At 34.1% G+C, this 20,045-nt stretch overlaps 1 protein-coding gene across 3 annotated transcripts in view; it reads left to right on the top strand.

Annotated features, from left to right (window-relative positions):
• LOC120768037 (sodium/potassium-transporting ATPase subunit beta-2) overlaps positions 1-19,194 on the top strand; it is a 110,224-nt gene extending 91,030 nt beyond the window's left edge. For all 3 annotated transcript variants that reach the window (XM_040094536.1, XM_040094537.1, XM_040094538.1), the window contains one exon: positions 18,198-19,194. In XM_040094536.1, coding sequence (XP_039950470.1) covers positions 18,198-18,301 — 104 coding nt within the window. In that variant the 3' untranslated portion in view covers positions 18,302-19,194. The remainder of the gene's footprint in view (positions 1-18,197) is intronic.
• The last annotated feature ends 851 nt before the right edge of the window (positions 19,195-20,045 follow it).

Below are 20,045 nucleotides of genomic sequence, written 5' to 3'. Positions count from 1 at the left end.
CAATCAGTTTGTTGACGGTGGGCTTTAATCTTTCACTCAATACGCTCGATAGAACGTTATATGCGATGTTGAGAAGGCTTATCCCACGCTAGTTGGCGCAGGTTGTGGGGTCTCCCTTTTTGTGAATTGGGCAGAGCACACTTAAATTCCAATCGTTGGGCATGCTTTCGTCCGACCATATTCTACAAAAAAGCTGATGCATGCTTTAGTCATAACTTAATTAACCTTATAATCGTGATTCAATATATTATTTCTCTATAACTATCGGTAGAAATAAATAATCAAGAACTATACTCATTGAACTTCAATAATTGCTTAGAAGCACCAGTGAAATTCTTCAGAACTACAAAAATGATATAAACCATTCATCGATAGGGTATATCTTAAAGTTTTAACCTGATGGAACAAGCCACTGAATATAGAAGCAAGTTATGTTAAATACATATGACTTGAGCTACAGAAAAAGTTTTTGTCAGTTCATCTATCGATTTTTTTCTAGTCTAGTGAAATATAAATAAATAAATCAGTTTATTCTGTCAGCTCATTTCAACCACACGAAATAAAAATACCTGAAAAAGATCTGTATCTGTTCTGTAAGATTTGTGGCAGAATTTCTACTGATTTTTGATCTGAAGCTTTTGCGGACTTGTAGTTCATATTTTGGGATAACTTCTCGCTCAATTTTTCAGACTAGTTATATAAAAACGAAATATTGCCGTTTCACAATTTCAAGCATATATGATAGAATTCGCTAAAGGAATTTTATTTTTATACCCTGAACAGGGTATATTAAGTTTGTCACGAAGTTTGTAACACCCAGAAGGAATCGTCGGAGACCCTATAAAATATATATAGAAATGATCAGTATGTCGAGCTGAGCCGATTTAGCCATGTCCGTCTGTCTGTCTGTATATATACGAACTAGTCCCTCAGTTTTTAAGATATCGTTTTGAAATTTTGCAAACGTCATTTTCTCTTCAAGAAGCTGCTCATTTGTCGGAAGGGCCGATATCGGACCACTATAACATATAGCTGCCATACAAACTGAACCATCGGAATCATTTGCTTGTATGGAAAACTTTCACATTTGACAAGATATATTAACGAAATTTGGTATATGTTATTCTCTAAGGCAACAGTGTAATCTCCGAAGAAATTGTTCAGATCGGTTAATTATAGCATATAGCTTCCATACAAACTGAACACATAGCTACTAACAGAAATGCACCTGTGAAGGGTATTTAGCTTCGGTGCAACTGAAGTTACCGTTTTTTCTTGTTTTATTTTGTAATAGCTGCAATTAAAAGAAATATATTTTTTAAATTTAAATTGAAGATTCTATTTGGCTTGGTTTACACTGGTAAATATGAACAATTTTCTTTGATAACTTGGTACTGTTTTGCAGATAATTTTATAATGCCGCACTCATAGAAGCCGTCGTCCCTATTGGTTAATATACAGGAACAGGTGGTAATCACTTGGTGCTAGGACCCTACTATATGGTTGTGCGTCTACTCCAACGTACTAACCAAGATCCCAGAATATTTGTCGAGTCAAAAGACGTTGTCCCGATAGAACACAATTCATCTCCTTTTGGCCATTTCTGGGTGATTTTCTGCTTCAGGCGGTCTAATCCTTAACAAATAACGACGCCAACTGTGCTTAGTTGATGTTGTCGTTAGCGCCTCCCTTTTCATTATGATACAGATCGATTTCGTTGGGATTCAGCACGTGTGGCACCCCTACATCGTGCTTCGTTTTGTTTTCTTTTTTTTTTATCGGTTGTTCTATTTATTGTTATCAATTGTCGATATTGTTAGCGTTTTAAGTATATATTCGTAAACAAAGTATTGCTAGGTTGCAACGTACATATGTATATATATAATTCAAATCAAAGTTTTATTACATCAAGTGCTGACGATATTCATATCATCTTTTGTAGCCGTTCATATTGTTAAAATGAATATAACTACAACCTTTCCCTGGTTGCAAACAAACTTTAAAATCTTCCCTAACAACGAAATCCCTGAAGTTATGGTCTTTAGTTGCGTAATCGCACATGGTAACAGACATATAATATCACTTAATACTTTCATTACATGAAATTATATATGCAAAAGTCTGTATAGCCTTCATAATCCAGTTACAAACAACTGTTACATGGAAATTAGTAAAAAAAAAATCTGTTTTCTATTTTACTTTCATAATATCATACGCATACGGTATGTGATATGTGCACTACAATGCTGTCTATTAAATAAATGGCGCCTATATGTATGCTATAAATAAATCATTTACTCATTAACGCCGTGCTTCAGCCACAACAATGGTGACCTTAATGTCCTTTGTTATACAAAATAGTATGTATTTAAATACATTATCATTACTATATTTTAATCGTGTACACATGTAAGTATATGCGGACATATTTAATAATAAAATACACCCAAAGGCACTTAATGATTAAAATGGGTGAACAATATGTTGGTGATGGTGCTTGAGAAACTATAGATAGACATGTGCTTACATATATGTTTGTAGTTTGTGAAGAAATTGAGTATAGGGGAGTACAATATAACAGTATGTAAACTTTCAGAGCATGCCTGCCTGTATATACATATGTACGTATACAAACCTATCAGATTGCTTTGCCTTACGCAATTGTTGCGTGTGGTGTATAAATTGAAATAAAATACATATATAGAGTACCGAGAGTACAAAAGAAATATTTTATATTGAAATATATGAAAGAATATAGAACACAATCGAAAAAATCAACAAACCACAAATGAATTGCACTCCATTGAAAGGCATACAATATTGTCTATCCCCATCGTGTACAGCGGAAATCAATCAATAAGGCAAGCAGTGCAGCAGTAATCAAATAAATGGTATAAATTGAAATAAAGGGTAAACAAAGGATGTAGCAAAATATCACATTTATTGCAAACAACTAACTAATAGTCAATCACAGCAAACCACGAGCGTAGATAAAACGCAGTGGTGCTGTGTGTATAAATTTATGTATTATATATTATATGCATTGTGCAAGTTTTAGGGTGTATGTTGTTTCCCAAGTTTATTTTTAGCGGACTCCGCTTGAAATTTAAGCTTTTGCCCTAAAAAATAACATCCAACATAAATAAGCACTTTATTTTCAATATAAATCGTATCTCTCTTACATTACTTTCATCACGTATATAACATGGAATTGTTTGATATTTTGCATTAAGAAAGTAAAGTTACAACTTTAAAAGAGTGATATTCTCATACAAATTATTCCGCACTACAAAAAAGTTCGGAATGCTTTTTCCATTTCTTTAAAAGTTATATCCAGTTATATTTATACATCAAATGAACTGTGCTGCAGGTTTGCACTTTTTGAGTTATGAAATTTGTGTTGCTCATACGACATGGTGTACTATATGAATACATTACTTTTGACATCGGATAAAGGAACGTTTCTATGTAACAAAAAAATTCCTTTTTTTTAGTATGTACATATATCGAAATATAATATTTTCGAAATTAAAGGTCAAAAGTTTTAGTATAAAACTTTTATTTAAAATATCAAAAATTGCAATGTCTAATATGTGGGAAAATCAAAGTTATTGGTTGAAAATAAAAAGCTATTTTGGATAAATTTTTTCAAAAGTGAAAGTGGCGTCTACAAAAAATCGAATATACATAAAAATAACGAACACCCTAGTATACACACATGCATATTTTTAGGCATATAAACCTGGAAATAGAAACAATTGCAGCTACTCGTACAAAATAGATACGGATATTGGACAAGCAATTAGCCAATGCAATGATATATTCATACTAGTATATATGTATGTATGGTCATGTCAAGGTTATTGGTTTCCAATTATCTCACGTAGTAAGAGAGAGATTATTATAAATAAACTAACTTGTGGATAATGTAACATCCACATTCAGTTTCAATAAGTTATTTCACTAGTCGTCGGAGACTCACTATCCACACGGTATATTTATTATACTCGTGTAGAAGCTAGACAAAAAAGTAAACCTATTTCATCAATTTTAAAATTAAACTAGAAAACCCGGCGAACTCCGTTTCGCTACCAAATTGCATCGTTTTATGTAACATTTGGCCCAGTTCCAACTGACGTTCAATTTCCGTCCACTTCGGATTGCATGTTAACGTAATAAATAAATCCGGAGTTCCATAAGACGTACGTCATTGCGTCTTGAGCGTATTCGTGCATGTGGCGTGGGGTTCCGATATAAGATGATGGGAGAATCGTCATAAGTCCAATATTCTGAACATCACCACCTGAATGAATAGCATCACGCAAGTGTATATAGTCCTCAGATCGTAGCTTTGCCTGATTGAATCGGATGAACGCTAAACGTTCGGTCTCGACTTTGACATACATGTCGACAGCGAATTGCTGGAATAGCCGAAGGCACTTCAGAATGACATTCTCCTCATTTGTACGAATCATCATACGATATGCATAGTAATTCATTGCGCTTATATTTTTATTCGTTGATACGCCTGAAAATGCAAAATTAAATGAATTGTTAATGGAAATCAATAATAGCAATAATAAGTGTGTGAATATTGTACCTGTAATTGGATCGACCATCTTCAACTTGATGTCGTATCCGTCCTGCCCTTGCCAATAAGTGATTGCATACGCATCGTACAAACGATGTGTCTCGTTTACCATAATTTATTTGGATCGCCAACAGTAATTGCAGCAACATCATTAACGGTTGGTGCATTGAATCTTCGCACATGATCACCTGTTGGTGTACAATCCGCTCTTATGACAAATTTGTGCGTATGCTTGTAACTGTTCAATAATTTGTCTCTTTAACTTTAGTGTTCCCTGTATATTGCACCGTACACTCAGCTGATCCACCATCGACGAAATGAAATATATTTGCAGAAATTGATGCGGTTCATCTGGTATTGGCACCATTGCAAATAATATATTTGTCCTTGTATCTGTAAGTGCAAGCAATCATTTGTTGAAGAATACAGTGTAACTTTTAATCGTGTGATGGTGTAGTGTGTGGTGTATATGTAGTTGTTATGCGTTGCAATTCATTTTGTTGGTGTGAGTGATCGCTAACCTTGCAAGTCGGCATGAATCCGTCTTCTCGAATGATATTAGCTACAAAGGAAGTCATGCGAAAGCAGTTATTGTATTCAAGGATGTGTTGAAGAAAATGGCTAGAATAGGGATCACTTCCATCAAACAATGGTTTTAGTGGCTGAAGTGGTGTAAGTAATGGATCCGGATGGTTTGACTTTTCCACTTGCGCAGCACAATCCAGCCGTTTCTCTTTTGAACTTCAACGCATTGCAATATCGGCATATAGTCGTTATTTGTCTAATATCTAAATTTTCATCATCACTGTAGTTCGCAGTGGGATCATATTGGAATGCCAAGCGATTGTATGATGCCAATGATCTTCGTGTCCCCACGCGTTGTCTCAATCGGGCATTTTCTCTTGTTGAATTTTGTCTTTCTTCGCTTAAGTTCTGTGAATAAACTTGTTGCTGGCTTGCATGTCTTGTGCGGCGGCCGATGTTCGCACGTCGTCCTTTAGGAATTTTGGACTATTGACAGATTGGTGAATTTAACCTCAAATGCACGATCCACATAATTTACACAGTTCAACTTACCTCTTTAATGAGAAATGACTGCTGTAGAAATTAAATTAAAATTTTCACAATTTGATTTTTTCCAATTGAAGTGATAGGAAACGAATAACTTATTTTTTATTTTTTTTTCACAATTTCACAGTGAACAAAATACCGGTTTGTCACATGAAATTAACTGAGCAGAGAACAATGAGTAGCTGGTAAACAATGTATCACGCTATATGTACATGCTATGTATCAGAGATGGCGCTGTATGTAAAAAAAGATTTTCCCGCTTTTATGTTGAAATTTTTCCCGAAATTTTCTTTGCTATAAACCTCACGGAGCTCGAGACCTTTCCAACGAATGCAAAACCGAGGAAATCGGTTCATTCGTTCTGGAGTTATAGCGTCAGGAAGGAAACCCCTACTTATTTTTATATATTGGTTGTCAAAAAAGTCTTGCGGTATTTTTGCTAGTTGGCGCTGAAAGCGCGTAGTCCTAGTTTTATACCTTTTTGGAAAACTCATTTCACGCGCTAACACGTGTTTGATTGATTGCCGTCTCTTTTAAGTCGTTTAAGTCGCAAACATGGAGCAAAATAAAGAGAAAATACGGCATATTTTACAGTACTACTACGATAAAGGCAAAAATGCATCTCAAGCCGCCAATAAAATTTGTGCAGTTTATGGACCCGATACAGTTTCCATTTCCACTGCACAACGATGGTTTCAACGCTTTTGTTCTGGTGTATGGGTGGTCGAAGATGCGCCACGCTCCGGAAGGCCTGTCGTCGAAAATTGCGATAAAATCGCTGAATTGGTCGAAAGAGACCGGCATAGTAGCAGCCGTAGCATCGGTCAAGAGCTGGGCAAGAGTCATCAAAAATTCATTTCAATTTCAAAAAAAAAAAAAAAAAAATTCAATAAAGATACCGCAAGACTTTTTTGACAACCCATTATTAGATGACTTACAACAGCATGTTCGCTTAATTTTAAGAAACTATCACATATATTAATAGCTAAATTCGAGGTAAACTGAACCAGAAGTAAGGAAATTGTCATGTTTCCTACAGGGTCTTAAGGAAAATAGAACCGCTTTTAAAAATATTTGTTACCATGTTTGCATTACATCAATTGTAAATGGCTTGCATGCCATTATTAAAACATCTCCCATTCTGACAGATATGCGCGTTAAAAATTCCAGTGAAAAGCAGAAGAAATTATAATTCTGTTCAGTATACATAGAGATATTGAGGTAGAGGTATTGGTGTGTGGTATTTTGTCATCGGGGAAAACTCAGCTTTGATTAGTTTTACGATTCGTGCCATTTAAAACGTTTCTAGATACGCCGTAGCACCAATTTTACGTTCTAATGATAGAAATTAACTTCGGTAGAGTTCTATCGATATTGATATGGTAACGGAATATCGTATTCAAGAACTCTCAACTCCAGAAAGTGATGCTAAACGCTTACTAGTAGGAATGTTTTTGTTTTGTTTTTCTGGTTTTAGGCTGTTTGCTCTTTCACTTATGAAATCTTTCTCTGGCTCAAAGAGCCGTTGATACTTGCCGGCTGCGCCTTTTTCTTCGAGTGAACGTATTTATAAATGAAGTTAATCTTTTTCAAAACTTATAAAAAAACATTAATTTGTAAGTTAAATGTGATTATTGAACTGCAGTACCCGATTTCGGGCATTTTCAAACTTTTTTCACAGATAATAATTCAAAGATTAATGAAAATATTTTTGTCGGTTATACGTGTGCTACTCCATGAAGTATTAACCAGTACCCCTAAGAATAAAGGGACCTTTTTTTAATGTTTTGGTAGATACTAGTATGAAATAATACATAATATTTACTTAAACTTAAAGATTAAATACCGGATTTTCCAATAGGGATGATATGACTTCTAAGTCTCGTTTCGGTCATTTTTAATAAGTCATGATCTGCAATTTTTTTCATTGTATTCAGTAATGTTCACAATTTCATCATGGAAAGCTATACGCAAGAACAACGTTTACAAATTATTCAATCTTATTATGAAAAAAACGTTCTCAAATTGCAACTTTTTCATGCGCTTTTGACATTTTATGTTAGTAATAATCGTCCACCTGTGCTCGCTATTCGTCGTATATTTTCTTTACATAATTTTCAAGTGTCATTAAGACAAGAACCGCTCGAAGTAATGAAAACATTACTGCCGTTCAAGCAAGTATTGCTGAAGACCGGCATTTATCGATTCTAAGACGTGCTCAAGAATTGGAACTGTCTCAAACCATAACCTGCCGGGTTTTGAGAAAGAAGAAAAAAGAAATTTGGGCGTACGTATGAAATTGTTCACATTCAAGAAAAGAAGTTGGTAGAATCATCGGCCTGTCCTTCATTCGAAATGAAGCTGGTGAAACCGCTGCTGTCAATGGAGAGCGGTATAGGTCGGTGTTAACCAACTTTTTATGGCCGCAATTGGAAGAAGCTGATTTTGACAACAACTGGTTCAAACAAGGCGGGGCTACTTGTTACACAGCACGTGCAACAATTTAATTATTCCAAGACAAGTTTGGAGATTGGATTATTTCAAGAAATTGTGACACTGAATGGCCTCCAAGACGCTGTGATTTCATACCACTAGACTACTACTTGTGAGGTTATTTGAAGTCGTTGGTCTTTACCAATAAACCAGACCCTTTTCAAGCTTTAGATGTCAATATCGAACATGCTGTACATGACAAACGACTTGATTTAGTGCAAAAAGTACTCGAAAATTGGGTTCATCGAATTCGTTCCGACAAAAGGAAGTCGTGAAGGCCATTTGAATGATGTTATATTCAGACCCTAATTGTATCAATTGTACTTCACATTAAATAAAAAAACAATTAGTGTGTGTGTTTTTTTTAAGAAATCATATCACTCTTATTGGAAAACCCTGTACAAAACGTATAAATTATATAAGAACTGTTTTGAGTATATTTCTACGGCCATAAAAAACGGGCTAAGTATTCAGTTAAGTAATCAAATAGATTGATATTCGAAAAATTAGAGCTCCCTTAAACAAAGAACAAGCAAAAAGGGGTTATAGGGTATTTAAGCTTTAATTTTAGAGTAATGCACCAGAAGAGCGTATAAGCAAGAGTCTCCACTAACAAAATACTTTGATAATAGTGGAAAATAGTAAACGAATAATATTGAAGGAGAACCTCAAGTATGCACTAGGATTCTCACATGTGTAATACGTACAACAATAATGACCACAAACTTTGCGATACCCAGAAACACTGCAGCTATAAAGAGCGCAGGGTCGATGCTGCCCCTTAAATAGCAATCAGCACTTGGGCATACGAATAGTTAGCGAAGCTTGGTTTATGTAAGGGACTTGCTACGAAATGTGGTCCATTATATATACCATACATATAATTTTCTATATAATATATGTGTTTCTATATAGTGTGTGGACGCACAGCAATCGCTGGCTATACTAAAGTACCCAAATCAACTGAAACGTGCATGAAATGAAGTTGTCGCTGGAATTCGGTCGAATTGCCACAGCAGATAAGTGTAATATACAAGCAGATGATATGTTGTATGTGATATAAATATATATGTTTCATAGCATAAATGTCTCTGCAAGTTAGAACAGTGAAAAATACGTGTATATTTTAACTTGTGTGCTGCAGTGTCACGTTTGCTTGCAAAGTTTAAGATTTTCTGCTTTTTGCGGTTCTTGTGGCAAACGCTATACGATTTTCTGTGGGTGCCGTTTGGCCATAAGTGAAATTCAATTAAGTTTAAGCGGTTTGTGGCAAAAGTCGGCAACATGTACTACATTGATTGAAATGTTATGTAAAAGATAGTAGTTTACAGCTTAAAATGAGAGGAAAGCTTTACAATTTCATGATATATAGTATACCGTCGCTTAAAATTCAAAATAACGTATGTTCAAAAAATTCGGCATTGAGTGTTTCATTGAGTACGATTTACCACTTCAAATTACATACATATGTACAAGTACATATGTCCAACATTTTAAGTTTCTGCTATCAGATATAATCCAGTTTTAACCAATATTTAAATTTTGTCTTACTCATGTTCCATTTTATTACGTGTTTTATTTTGCCCCTGTAAATTTCCGAAAATGATGTTACGTTATTTTGAATTTAAGGTGATGATATATTTATGTAAGTAAGTTGAGAATTTCAGAAAATAACTGAGGGAAACTTGAAAGTGGAGACATGAATACTCAATTGTACCAAATACTCTGCAAAATCTTTTCATGAGATATTAAAAAAAAGTATTATAACTTTTTTTATTGACAAGATTTCCAGCACATTCAGTGGACTTTTTCATATTTTGAAAACCAATATGTTTTTAATATTATATTACCTATCATTTTAAGGTGGTCGTAACTGCCGCTCAATGAAGAATGCTGCGACATGAATTATAGGTTGTTAAAATATAATTAAAGGTTATTGCTCGAATCGAACTGTTTTATTTTTTATTTTTTGTGTGATAAAAAGCAACTGATATTTTTACCATCCAATTTTGTAAAGATTCAAAGTATAATATTTTAATATTATAATTTAATAATATATTTTCAAAAAAAGGTTGAAAAGAGGCCTCGTTCTTGTCGTCACGATTGTTAGCTCTCTTCTTCTTTACTGGCGTAGACACCGCTTACGCGATTATAGCCGAGTTAACAACAGCGCGCCAGTCGTTTCTTCTTTTCGCTACGTGGCACCAATTGGAAATTCCAAGCGAAGCCAGGTCCTTCTCCAACTGGTTCTTCCAACGAAGTGAAGGTCTTCCTCTTCCTCTGCTTCCCCCAGCGGGTACTGCGTCGAATACTTTCAGAGCTGGAGTGTTTTCGTCCATTCGGACAACATGACCTAGCCGGCGTAGCCGCTGTCTTTTAATGCGCTGAATTATGTCAATGTCGTCGTATATCTCTTGCAGTTGATCGTTTCATCGAATGCAATATGTTAGCCTTGCAGTCAATTGAAATAAAACAATGACGTATTCTTGTTTGCTACAAATGTCATTATCGTATGAGCCAACAAAACCGAAAAAATGAAGATCGATTTTACATTTATTTTTTTTATTATTACGAATTTTCACGTGTTACAGTTTTTCTTGGTTCATATAATAGACATATAGATTTTATTTTTGAAAAATCAAGAAAATTGAAAAAGGAGAAATTTTTAAATATCTAGATTATCGAAACATGAAAAAAAGTTTAATTCATATCTCTAGACTAAAATACCTTCTTAAAAACATAACGATGTAACGTATTTTGCTAAACTTCTCATCTCACTACTTTTCCAGAAAGCCTATAAACCTTAGATTGCCCTTGGATTCACAGAGAAATTATATTTTCCTCAATTATTACACTTTTACTATGTATAATAATGCAATGATACAATTATTGAAAAAAACTTTGTATAAAGTATCAGACTTTTGCTAGAGGCATAGCTGTCAGTAAATAATGCGAACCTTTGACCCAACTCGTACCTAAATACACGAAATTGGTTTACTTGGAGTTCGAAACTCCTTTACATTAATCACTTAGCTCGAAAGTTTGGTTCCACAGCAATGTCGTAGTTTAGGTTGAAATCTTTTCTGGAGCATCGTTATGCTGAGCCAAGTCTTGATTCGGCGCAAAAAAGAAAAAGATCGTTCAGCGCTCTCATTTGTAGCTGTCAAAGTGCAAAGTACGTGAAGAAGAGTAGGAATTTTCGAATAAATATCCTTATCGTAAGTGCTGAGGGTTTCTAAGGCAGAAAGCACTTGTGTTATCGTAGTCATTTGCTTCTGCCATTGCTGTTGCCAAAGCGTTACTATTGCTTTGAGCTTCGACTTTTGTAGTTCTTTGTTTAATGGCAAGATTTCCCAAAAGGTCTAACAAGGCAGTATGATGAGTACAGTTATATCTTTTTCTTCTAAGCTTCGGTCAAATGGAAATAATGTGTAACTTTTAACTTTTCGATATGCGCGTTCTGGCGTTCTCCTGATGGAACACAATTTATCTTCTATTGGTTAAAACTAGTCGCTCTTTGGCGATTGTTTCTTTCAGCCGTTGCAATTGTTGACAGTAGAAGGCGGTAGGGGCCAGATCACAGTAAATGATTAAGTGCCAATCCCAATAAACACATAGCAATACTTTCCTGACCATCATTCCTAGCTTAGCCACCGTAACTGGCATCTCATCACGATTCGACTACGACCATTTCATTTTAAGTGATCCACTTTTCGTCACTAGTAACTATTCTCTTTAGTTCATGAGGATTTTTTGTGTTAACTTGCGCATAATCTACAAATTTAGCTTCTGAATTACAGATTACTAAGTTCGGCTATTGGGAAACATATTGCATCTATTTTTACTAGACCTTATGTGTGTTAAAGGGTGGTTAATAATGTTTGCATATATTACTTACTTTTAACTAGTACTTCTTGAAGTGTTTATACGTAGACGTAATATTAATGATGTGTGACTAAAAAATCAAGGCAATCAAATGTGTTCACCCACCCAAGTGTATTCATACATTTCCTCTATTATATCTATTCTGTTATATGACAATAAGTGCCTCAGAGCATACTCAAAAAATTTGTGCGAGCTTATTTCGACTACTAAAATAAAAATAAATATTGACCAACCAACTGTGGTCAGCAGGACGAACAATGGGAAAATTTATTTTTTCAAATTCAAGCGAAAAATAAAGAGTGTGCGCTGGCAATTTGATTGCTTACCAAAAAAAAAAAACAAAAAATCACATAACAAAAACGTTGGGGAACAATTGTGACAAGAAATTGCATTGAAAATACATAGAAATAGTAAAATATTAGAATGGGATTCCAAGAAAATACGTGAGCTGGCGAATTTAGCAGCAAAATGCAAGGATTTGATTTTCAATTGCTTGACAATGTTCTACACCGTTAAGTAAATATACAGATATACACACAATAGTTTTGTGCAGCAGCTTGCGTATAAATATATCGCTCTATTTTTATATTTAACTGTATGTGCACGCATGTACACTTTCTGTTTGGCACACGCCTTCAGCTGCGTGCAAGCAACTACGTACGCCTTGCATACTCCAGGGCGTATGAGCAACTTTTTACATGTCACATTGTGCTGGTCGCTTGTCATCGCTGTAGGCATTTCACTCCAACTATTACACGTTTGCATTTGTGTGCATATACTATACATATATGTACAACTATATGCGTGTAGGTGTTTATTGTTGATGTTTGCTCACTGCAATTGTCACATTAAATGCTTCAAGGCTACTGCTATTTGATTGTATTGTACACACATAATACTTTTACAGTTGTATATCCATGCGTGCATGTGTGTATGTATGTTTTTATATTTTATTTCTGCGCTTAAAAACAACGAAAAGCACTTGTGGCAAGCAATAAAGAGTATGAGAAGAAGTAGTAGAAATTTCCTTGCAGCAGCGGACACTTGTCACTCTCTCGAGTAGTATGTACCATAGAAATTAGGGTGAGTCAAAAAAGTCGATTGAATTTTTTACTTTATAGGTATGAATTGTGCTTTCCAATAATACAGAAAAAATAGTAAATTTAGAAGCGGAGGACTTTCCTATGAATATGAGGAGCTCATACTTTTACTGAATATTAAGAGAAGATCTTTTTTGGAGTATAAAAACTTTCGTTTTTTTCACCTACCCTAATAAAAGTACACGTACACATGTATCAGTGTGTGTGTGTGTGTGTGCACAATTGCTGTACTTAGAAGGAAAATTATAAATAAGAAAAGTTTTCCCACTGTGTCCACAGTACACAGTACACTTAAATTGAAAATTATACGCACATAAGCGTTTGTGGGTATAATTTTGTGCTCAACTTTTCTTTACATTTGTGGTATGAATTTCATATATTATAATTCATGCAACAAATGTATGTGTATACATATACCACAAAAATATGTATTTATAAATAGTATATATAAATGATTCCTTTCTTCAGCTGGCCTGCCTCGAAGATACACTTGTATGTATGTATAGTACATAAAACTTACATGTAATCACATCTTGCATTCTGCTTAACCATTGTGCCAGTTTTATTCTCTTTTCTTTACTCATTATTGTTTGCTTTATTATTACTTGTTCCACTTAAGTATGTGAAGTATTGTTTGTGGTTGGCATTTAATTTTCATCAGCGTGAAAATGAACGTTGTTGTCGCGCTTCCGTTTCCGCTTCCGTTACCATTTGGCTACTTGATGTTGGTAAAAATACATAATTGCATAAAACCATACAATCACAGAGTATAAGTACATTTATAGTATATATAGACAAATGAGAGGTCTTGCATAAAGGACAGCTTGTTTTTGAAGTTTTAAATTTATTCTCATGCAATGTGCTACTACAGAGTATAATAGTTTTGTTCACTAAAGGTTCTTTATAGCCACTTAAGGGGGTATTCTGGTCTAGAAATTTAAAAAAATTGAAATTTTTATTTTTTTATTTTCAAAGTTTAACTACAAGCGGATTTTTCAAAATTCAAATTATTTTCGGAGATATGGGCATTTTTCTGACCCGGCATCCAAACTGGTTCGGCCGGAACTAATCGAACAAAAGACTTTACGCCAAATTTTAAAGGCGTTTTTCTTAAAACTGACTTTTTCGGAACGATACCCACGATTTCTCAGGTTCTACTGGACCGATTTACTTGAAATTTTTATAGCGTCTTCTTTATAGGCTTGTCTATGGTTGGAACAACCCCATTCCCAAATTTTTATTTTTATTATTTTTAAAAAATTCGAAATAGTCAGAAAAAGTGATCCAAAAAAACTTTTTTTCAGGCAGTCGCCATTTTGTGAAAAAAAATGTTTCCCACTTTTCCGTAGTTCTGGCCATTGCTACATTATTCGGCCATTGCTACATTATTCTAGATTAATAATCTTTTTTTTTGGTTTCAGACAACTAGCAGGGTTGAAATCATGGGTGTGGTCACGTGGAAATTTTTAGAGACCCCCACTTCGTCAGCTCATAACCTTTGAAATTTTTTACTTTTTTTAGTTTTTAATTTTTTTCTGTACTCTTCTAAAATTATCAAATAACTAGTAAAAGATGGATAGTAAAAATATTAATTGCCTGTTTTTACGACACTTTAAAAATCACCTGAAATTCATGCTTCTAGACCAGAATACCCCCTTAAACTAAACGAAATAGATATATATGTAGTTGTAAAATCACATTAATCAGGAACATGCTCTAATTTGAGTAGAAATTGATATTTTTTAATAAAACTTGGTACAAATGTTTCTGAGGCTGAGGAGGTTGGTGCTGCGGTTACGCCAGTAGTTTAGTACAATGAATTGCATTAGCGAATTTGGATTTTGAACAAATGCTTCTAGCATTTTCGTATGAGAATCACACCACTACCCATATAATAGTTATGTTGAAAACTACGAGTGCGATAACTTACCATATAAATTATTATTAAATATTTTTCACACCCAATATTTGAGCATAAAGGCTTGATAAGGATCAATAAAAAAGCCTTCCATGGGTAGGCCGTCTTTAGGTAATATCTCTTCATGTCTCAAGAGCAACTAAAGCAATTTTGAGTTTGGTTCATAATATTATCGTGATATTCTTATATTGCATTGTGAAAAAGTAAGAAAGTAGTAGGAAAACTACGCCTTCTTCCTCATATCACAAATTTAAAATACCACATGATTATTTCCCTATATATGTAGTATATATGTATGTATGTTTAAGTCAAACGCACAAATAGTGCTTTTAAGGTATTTTGATATATATTGGCCTTTTAGTAATTAAAATTTAGTTTTGCAAACATAATAAGGATTACGCGCACCTTTTTCGCTTATACAAACATCAAGTGATCCTTACTCTCAGATTGCCGAAAATATGCTGAAGGTTTCAAGGTTTTACTAGAAATTAAAATTATCTAAAATAACAGTATTTAACTTTGTTTTCCGCAATGAAACTGATGGCAAAAAGGATGTCGCTAAATACCCAGATATTGGTACAGTTCGCCAATGGATCTGAGTAAGAGTTTAAAACAACTACAACAAAGTTATACTCTCAAAATCAACGTTAGCAATGATGAATATCTAAAATATGTGAATAAATTTTTGTAAGTGAAAAGCGGTTCCACCATTGCCTAAAAGTAAGGGAAGGAAGGTATCAAAGTAAATGGGATAGTCATATGATGGTGGATTACTGATAGACCTTAAAAAGATATTATCATCTGGAATTTCTAAATTTTTTCTCGTTGTTTACTCAAATATATGTTTATTTTTCAAAACAAACTGACATTATAAATATGTCTGTTGTTTTGCTTCAAGGTTTTCTGATTTTTGAGATGTAAGCTGGAAATAAAGATTTAAAAAAAAAAACAAGAAAAAAACGTTAAAAGTTAAAACGTTAACACAGGTTCATTTCTTTTAGTAACTTTGTGTCCAGTATGTATGGAAGCTATATGCTATAGTAATCCGATCTGAACAATTTTTTCGGAGATTATGTTATTACGAGTACCAAATTTCGTGAAGATACCACGTCAAATACGAAAATTTTCCATACGAAAATTTTCCATACAAGCCCTTGATTCCGATCATTCAGTTTGTATGGCAGCTATACGCTATAGTTAACCGATCTGAACAATTTCTTCGGAGATTACATCATTATCTTAGAAAATAACCGGTGCCAACTTTTGTGAAGATACATTGTCAAATGTGAAAGTTTTCCATACAAGAACTTGATTCCGATTGTTCAGTTTGTATGGCAACTATATGTTATAGTGGTCCGATATCAGCAGTTCCGACAAATGATCAGCTTCTGGAAGAGAAAATGACGTTTGCAAAATTTCAAAACGATGTCTTAAAAACTGAGGGACTAGTTCGTTTATATACAGACAGACAGACAGACGGGAAGATAGACGGACATGGCTCAATCGACTCAGCTCAACATACTGATCATTTATCTCCGATGCTTCCTTCTGGGTGTTACAAACTTCGTGACAAACTTAATATACCCTGTTCAGGGTATAACAACATAAAACCAACAATCAACGGTTATAAAAATACGGTATAAAATTATATCATCCCACCGAACTGGCGGGAGTTGAGATTAAGCGCCTTTGTAAATTTGTTTTGGCTATTAAGCGTTTAGCCAATCTGTAAGTCCGAACACACGAATTCTCATTTTCTATGGCTTCGCAAAGAACTATATACGAGTATAACAGTCCACGTGCGATCATCTATCAGCCGTCTAACCTAACCTAACCCACAGGGTTTGTACGAAACGTTATAGGATTGAGTCGATTAAAAAAAATTTATTGAATCAATCGTTACAATTCTTTAAAAACTTTCAAAATAGGCTTCTTCTGCGTCGATGCAGCACTGCCAACGCGATTTCCAAACATTGAAGGCGTCATGGAAGGCATTCTCTGGAATAGCCTTGAGAGTCGAGGTGCATGCTACTTGGATTCCCTCTGCCGTCTCAAAATGCTTGGCTTTCAACGGCCTTTTCAAGCAACGAAACAAAAAGGCCACATCTGGGCTGTAGGGGGGCTGCGAAAACGTTGGAATGCCGGTCCTGGTTAGGTAGCTGTAGAAAGGCGGTGTGAGCCGGGGCGTTGTCGTGGTGCAACTTTCAATCGGCTGCGATGTCTTGTCAGACCTTGAGTCTGAAACGATGCCTTTGATGTCAAATAAGACAATGTGCATCGTTTTCATTTTGGATTTGCTCATTCATCAGCGACCTCTTCCCGGCCCTTCAAAAAGACTTTGTGCCACCGAAACACACCACTTTTTGCTAAAGCAACATCTGGGTAAGTTTGCTTGATCATATCAAACGTCTCTATCGCGGTCGCTTGCACCTGACTGTCCAGTTAATCAGAGAAAACTTACCAACCGCTCGTTCGTTAGCTAGGAACGCCCTCTACCGAATCCAGTCGGTGCGCACACGCTCCGAAGTACAGTCGCGACGGAAGAAAATCAGTCCTATTACTTTCCAGACAAATCCTGTATAACATCAGATGAGTGTAATTTTTTTTCGCGCGCATACTTTGATGTACAAAAAACTAAATGAAGTGGTGTTTCGAAAATTTCGTTCGTTTCGTTCATATATAAATTTACATAGTCTACATATTGAGGTTTATTAAATCCACTTAATTAGAGAAATTATTCGCTCTTACTAATTTCAATTGACACTCAAACCGTAAAAATCACTTTTTCAAAACTTATTTTTTTTTTTAATTTTTTCGGAGGATGTAATTGTTTTAGGGACGTTATAAATTTGAAATTACAAATTTTTATTGACACTCAAACTGATAATTCTGTTTTTCTATATTTATTATTAAGTGCTTTAGGAACCATATACAAGAAATAAAATGGTGTTTCGAAATGCATGTATAAGTGTTAAGCCCTCATTAAATCGACGTAAAGCAAATATTAGTTTTATGAAGTTAAATTGATATTCGAACTGTTGCAAACAGTTGTTATGATTTTTCGAAACTTTCTACTTATTTTTTCCCTTTATATTTTAAATCATATTCTACAAATTGTCTTTCTTCACTCTTCCTATAGCCGGCGTTTTAATCAACATTGAATGCAAAGCCTGGGCAAGCAACATCAAACACGATCGCGCAGAAAGGAAAGGATCCGTCCACTTCGAATTGATGGTTGATTAAGAGCTTGCGCGCAGCCAATAAGTGAACGAAGCACAGAAAATAAATTAATAAAAAAAACCATAACAACCACACAAAACCAAAAATAAACAACAAAAAAAAAACAGAGAGAATACTTAGCAGGTGAAATAATAAACGCAGCAGTAAATAAAAATGGACTACAGTTATTAAAAGAAAACAATAACAGAGGTAAAAACAAAATAAAGAAAAACAACAACAAAACAGTAGCAAAATTAAGTCAAGAAACATGCAGGAAGGAGCAAAAACAAAAGCAGCATAAATAGAGAGGAGCGAAGGTAGATAGATAGAGAGAGAGAGAGAGAGAGAGAGAGAGAGATAGGATCAATAAAAGAGAGTGCAATGTAGCTATGTGCTTGAAGGAGTGAGTGAGAGAGCAAGCTAGGAGAAAGCTGAAAGATGAATGCATGAAAAATACAGCAACAACCAAAGAATAAGAACAACAAGCCGAAAAAATAAATGAGCTAAAGCATAAATAAAAAGCGCTATTTGCATAGTGCATATGCGAGCAGTGACAACAACAACAACAGCAGCAGCAAAATTAAAGGCTATAATACAAAGAAAAACTAAAAAATGTGTGCAAAATAGTAAAAAAAAAAAATACTTGAAACAAAAAATTGCTAAATATTTATTTTGCGAGAACGAAAACATGCAAACACATAACAAATTGAAGCAAACAAAAGTAAAAAAAAACACTGCGGCAACACTGCTAAATAGAGCGAGAGCAAACCAAAAAAGTAAAATAATTAAATGAAAATGCATAAAAAATAAGAATTAAAGTAATTAATTTAATAGACAAAGCGTAACAAGGCATCATTCAATACATATGTACATACGTACTCGTATATATATTATTTTTGGAGACACAAAAAAAAAAATAGTAAAAAAGGCAAAAATACAAAAAATAATAAAAAGCAACAGCAGCGACCGAAAAAATATGATTATTTGTAATTAATTTTATTTTGCGCAATAAATTATGAAATAAATACGATTTATGGTATTTAGTACCCAAAACCGAAAAGAGGTATGTATGTATGTAGTTAAAAGAAATAATTGCTTTAAATAAAGCGTGCAACAGCGCTAACAATTTTGATAATAAATGCAAACGCTTCTTTCGTACTTATTTCCTTACTTTAGCGCTTACTTAAGTAAATGAAAAGCAAAAACAAAAACAAGTTTTTTGAAAATCAGTAGAATTTAATTATTGAAAATACTTATTAGAATTTGTTGATATTTTTGACTAGTGAATGCAAGTTTAATAAACAATTATGATTATTATTATGATTATAATTAAAATTAACTTTAATTCAAAAAAGGTAATTAACGAAAACCAGCGCAGCGAAAAAATACAAAAAGCAACAAAAACAAACAAATACATAACCACAAAAATAAACAACATGCTTACACTGGGCAGCAGATTTGAAAAACAAAATATCTTATTTACAAAAACACAAAAACATTTGTAAGTATGTAAAATGCAAAGCAGAAGCAAAAATTAAGTAGCAGAGTGCAAATAAAACATTTTAAACTATTACAAAGAAAACTTATTGTTGAATGGTTTTACAAACAACTTCCGTTTACAAGCTAAATCGCATGCTATGAAAAGTATGTGCAAATTAATTTTTGGACAAAAATTAAATTTTTTCTTAGATATATGTCTGAACTCGTTTGCGACAAAAGAGTATGTTCACTAAATATCTCAAACAAACTAATTTTGAAACTGTTCCAG

The sequence above is a fragment of the Bactrocera tryoni genome, chromosome 2 (genome assembly GCF_016617805.1).
Source record: "Bactrocera tryoni isolate S06 chromosome 2, CSIRO_BtryS06_freeze2, whole genome shotgun sequence".
Taxonomy (NCBI): Eukaryota; Metazoa; Arthropoda; class Insecta; order Diptera; family Tephritidae; genus Bactrocera; species Bactrocera tryoni.
This window is presented reverse-complemented; position numbering and strand designations above follow the sequence as displayed.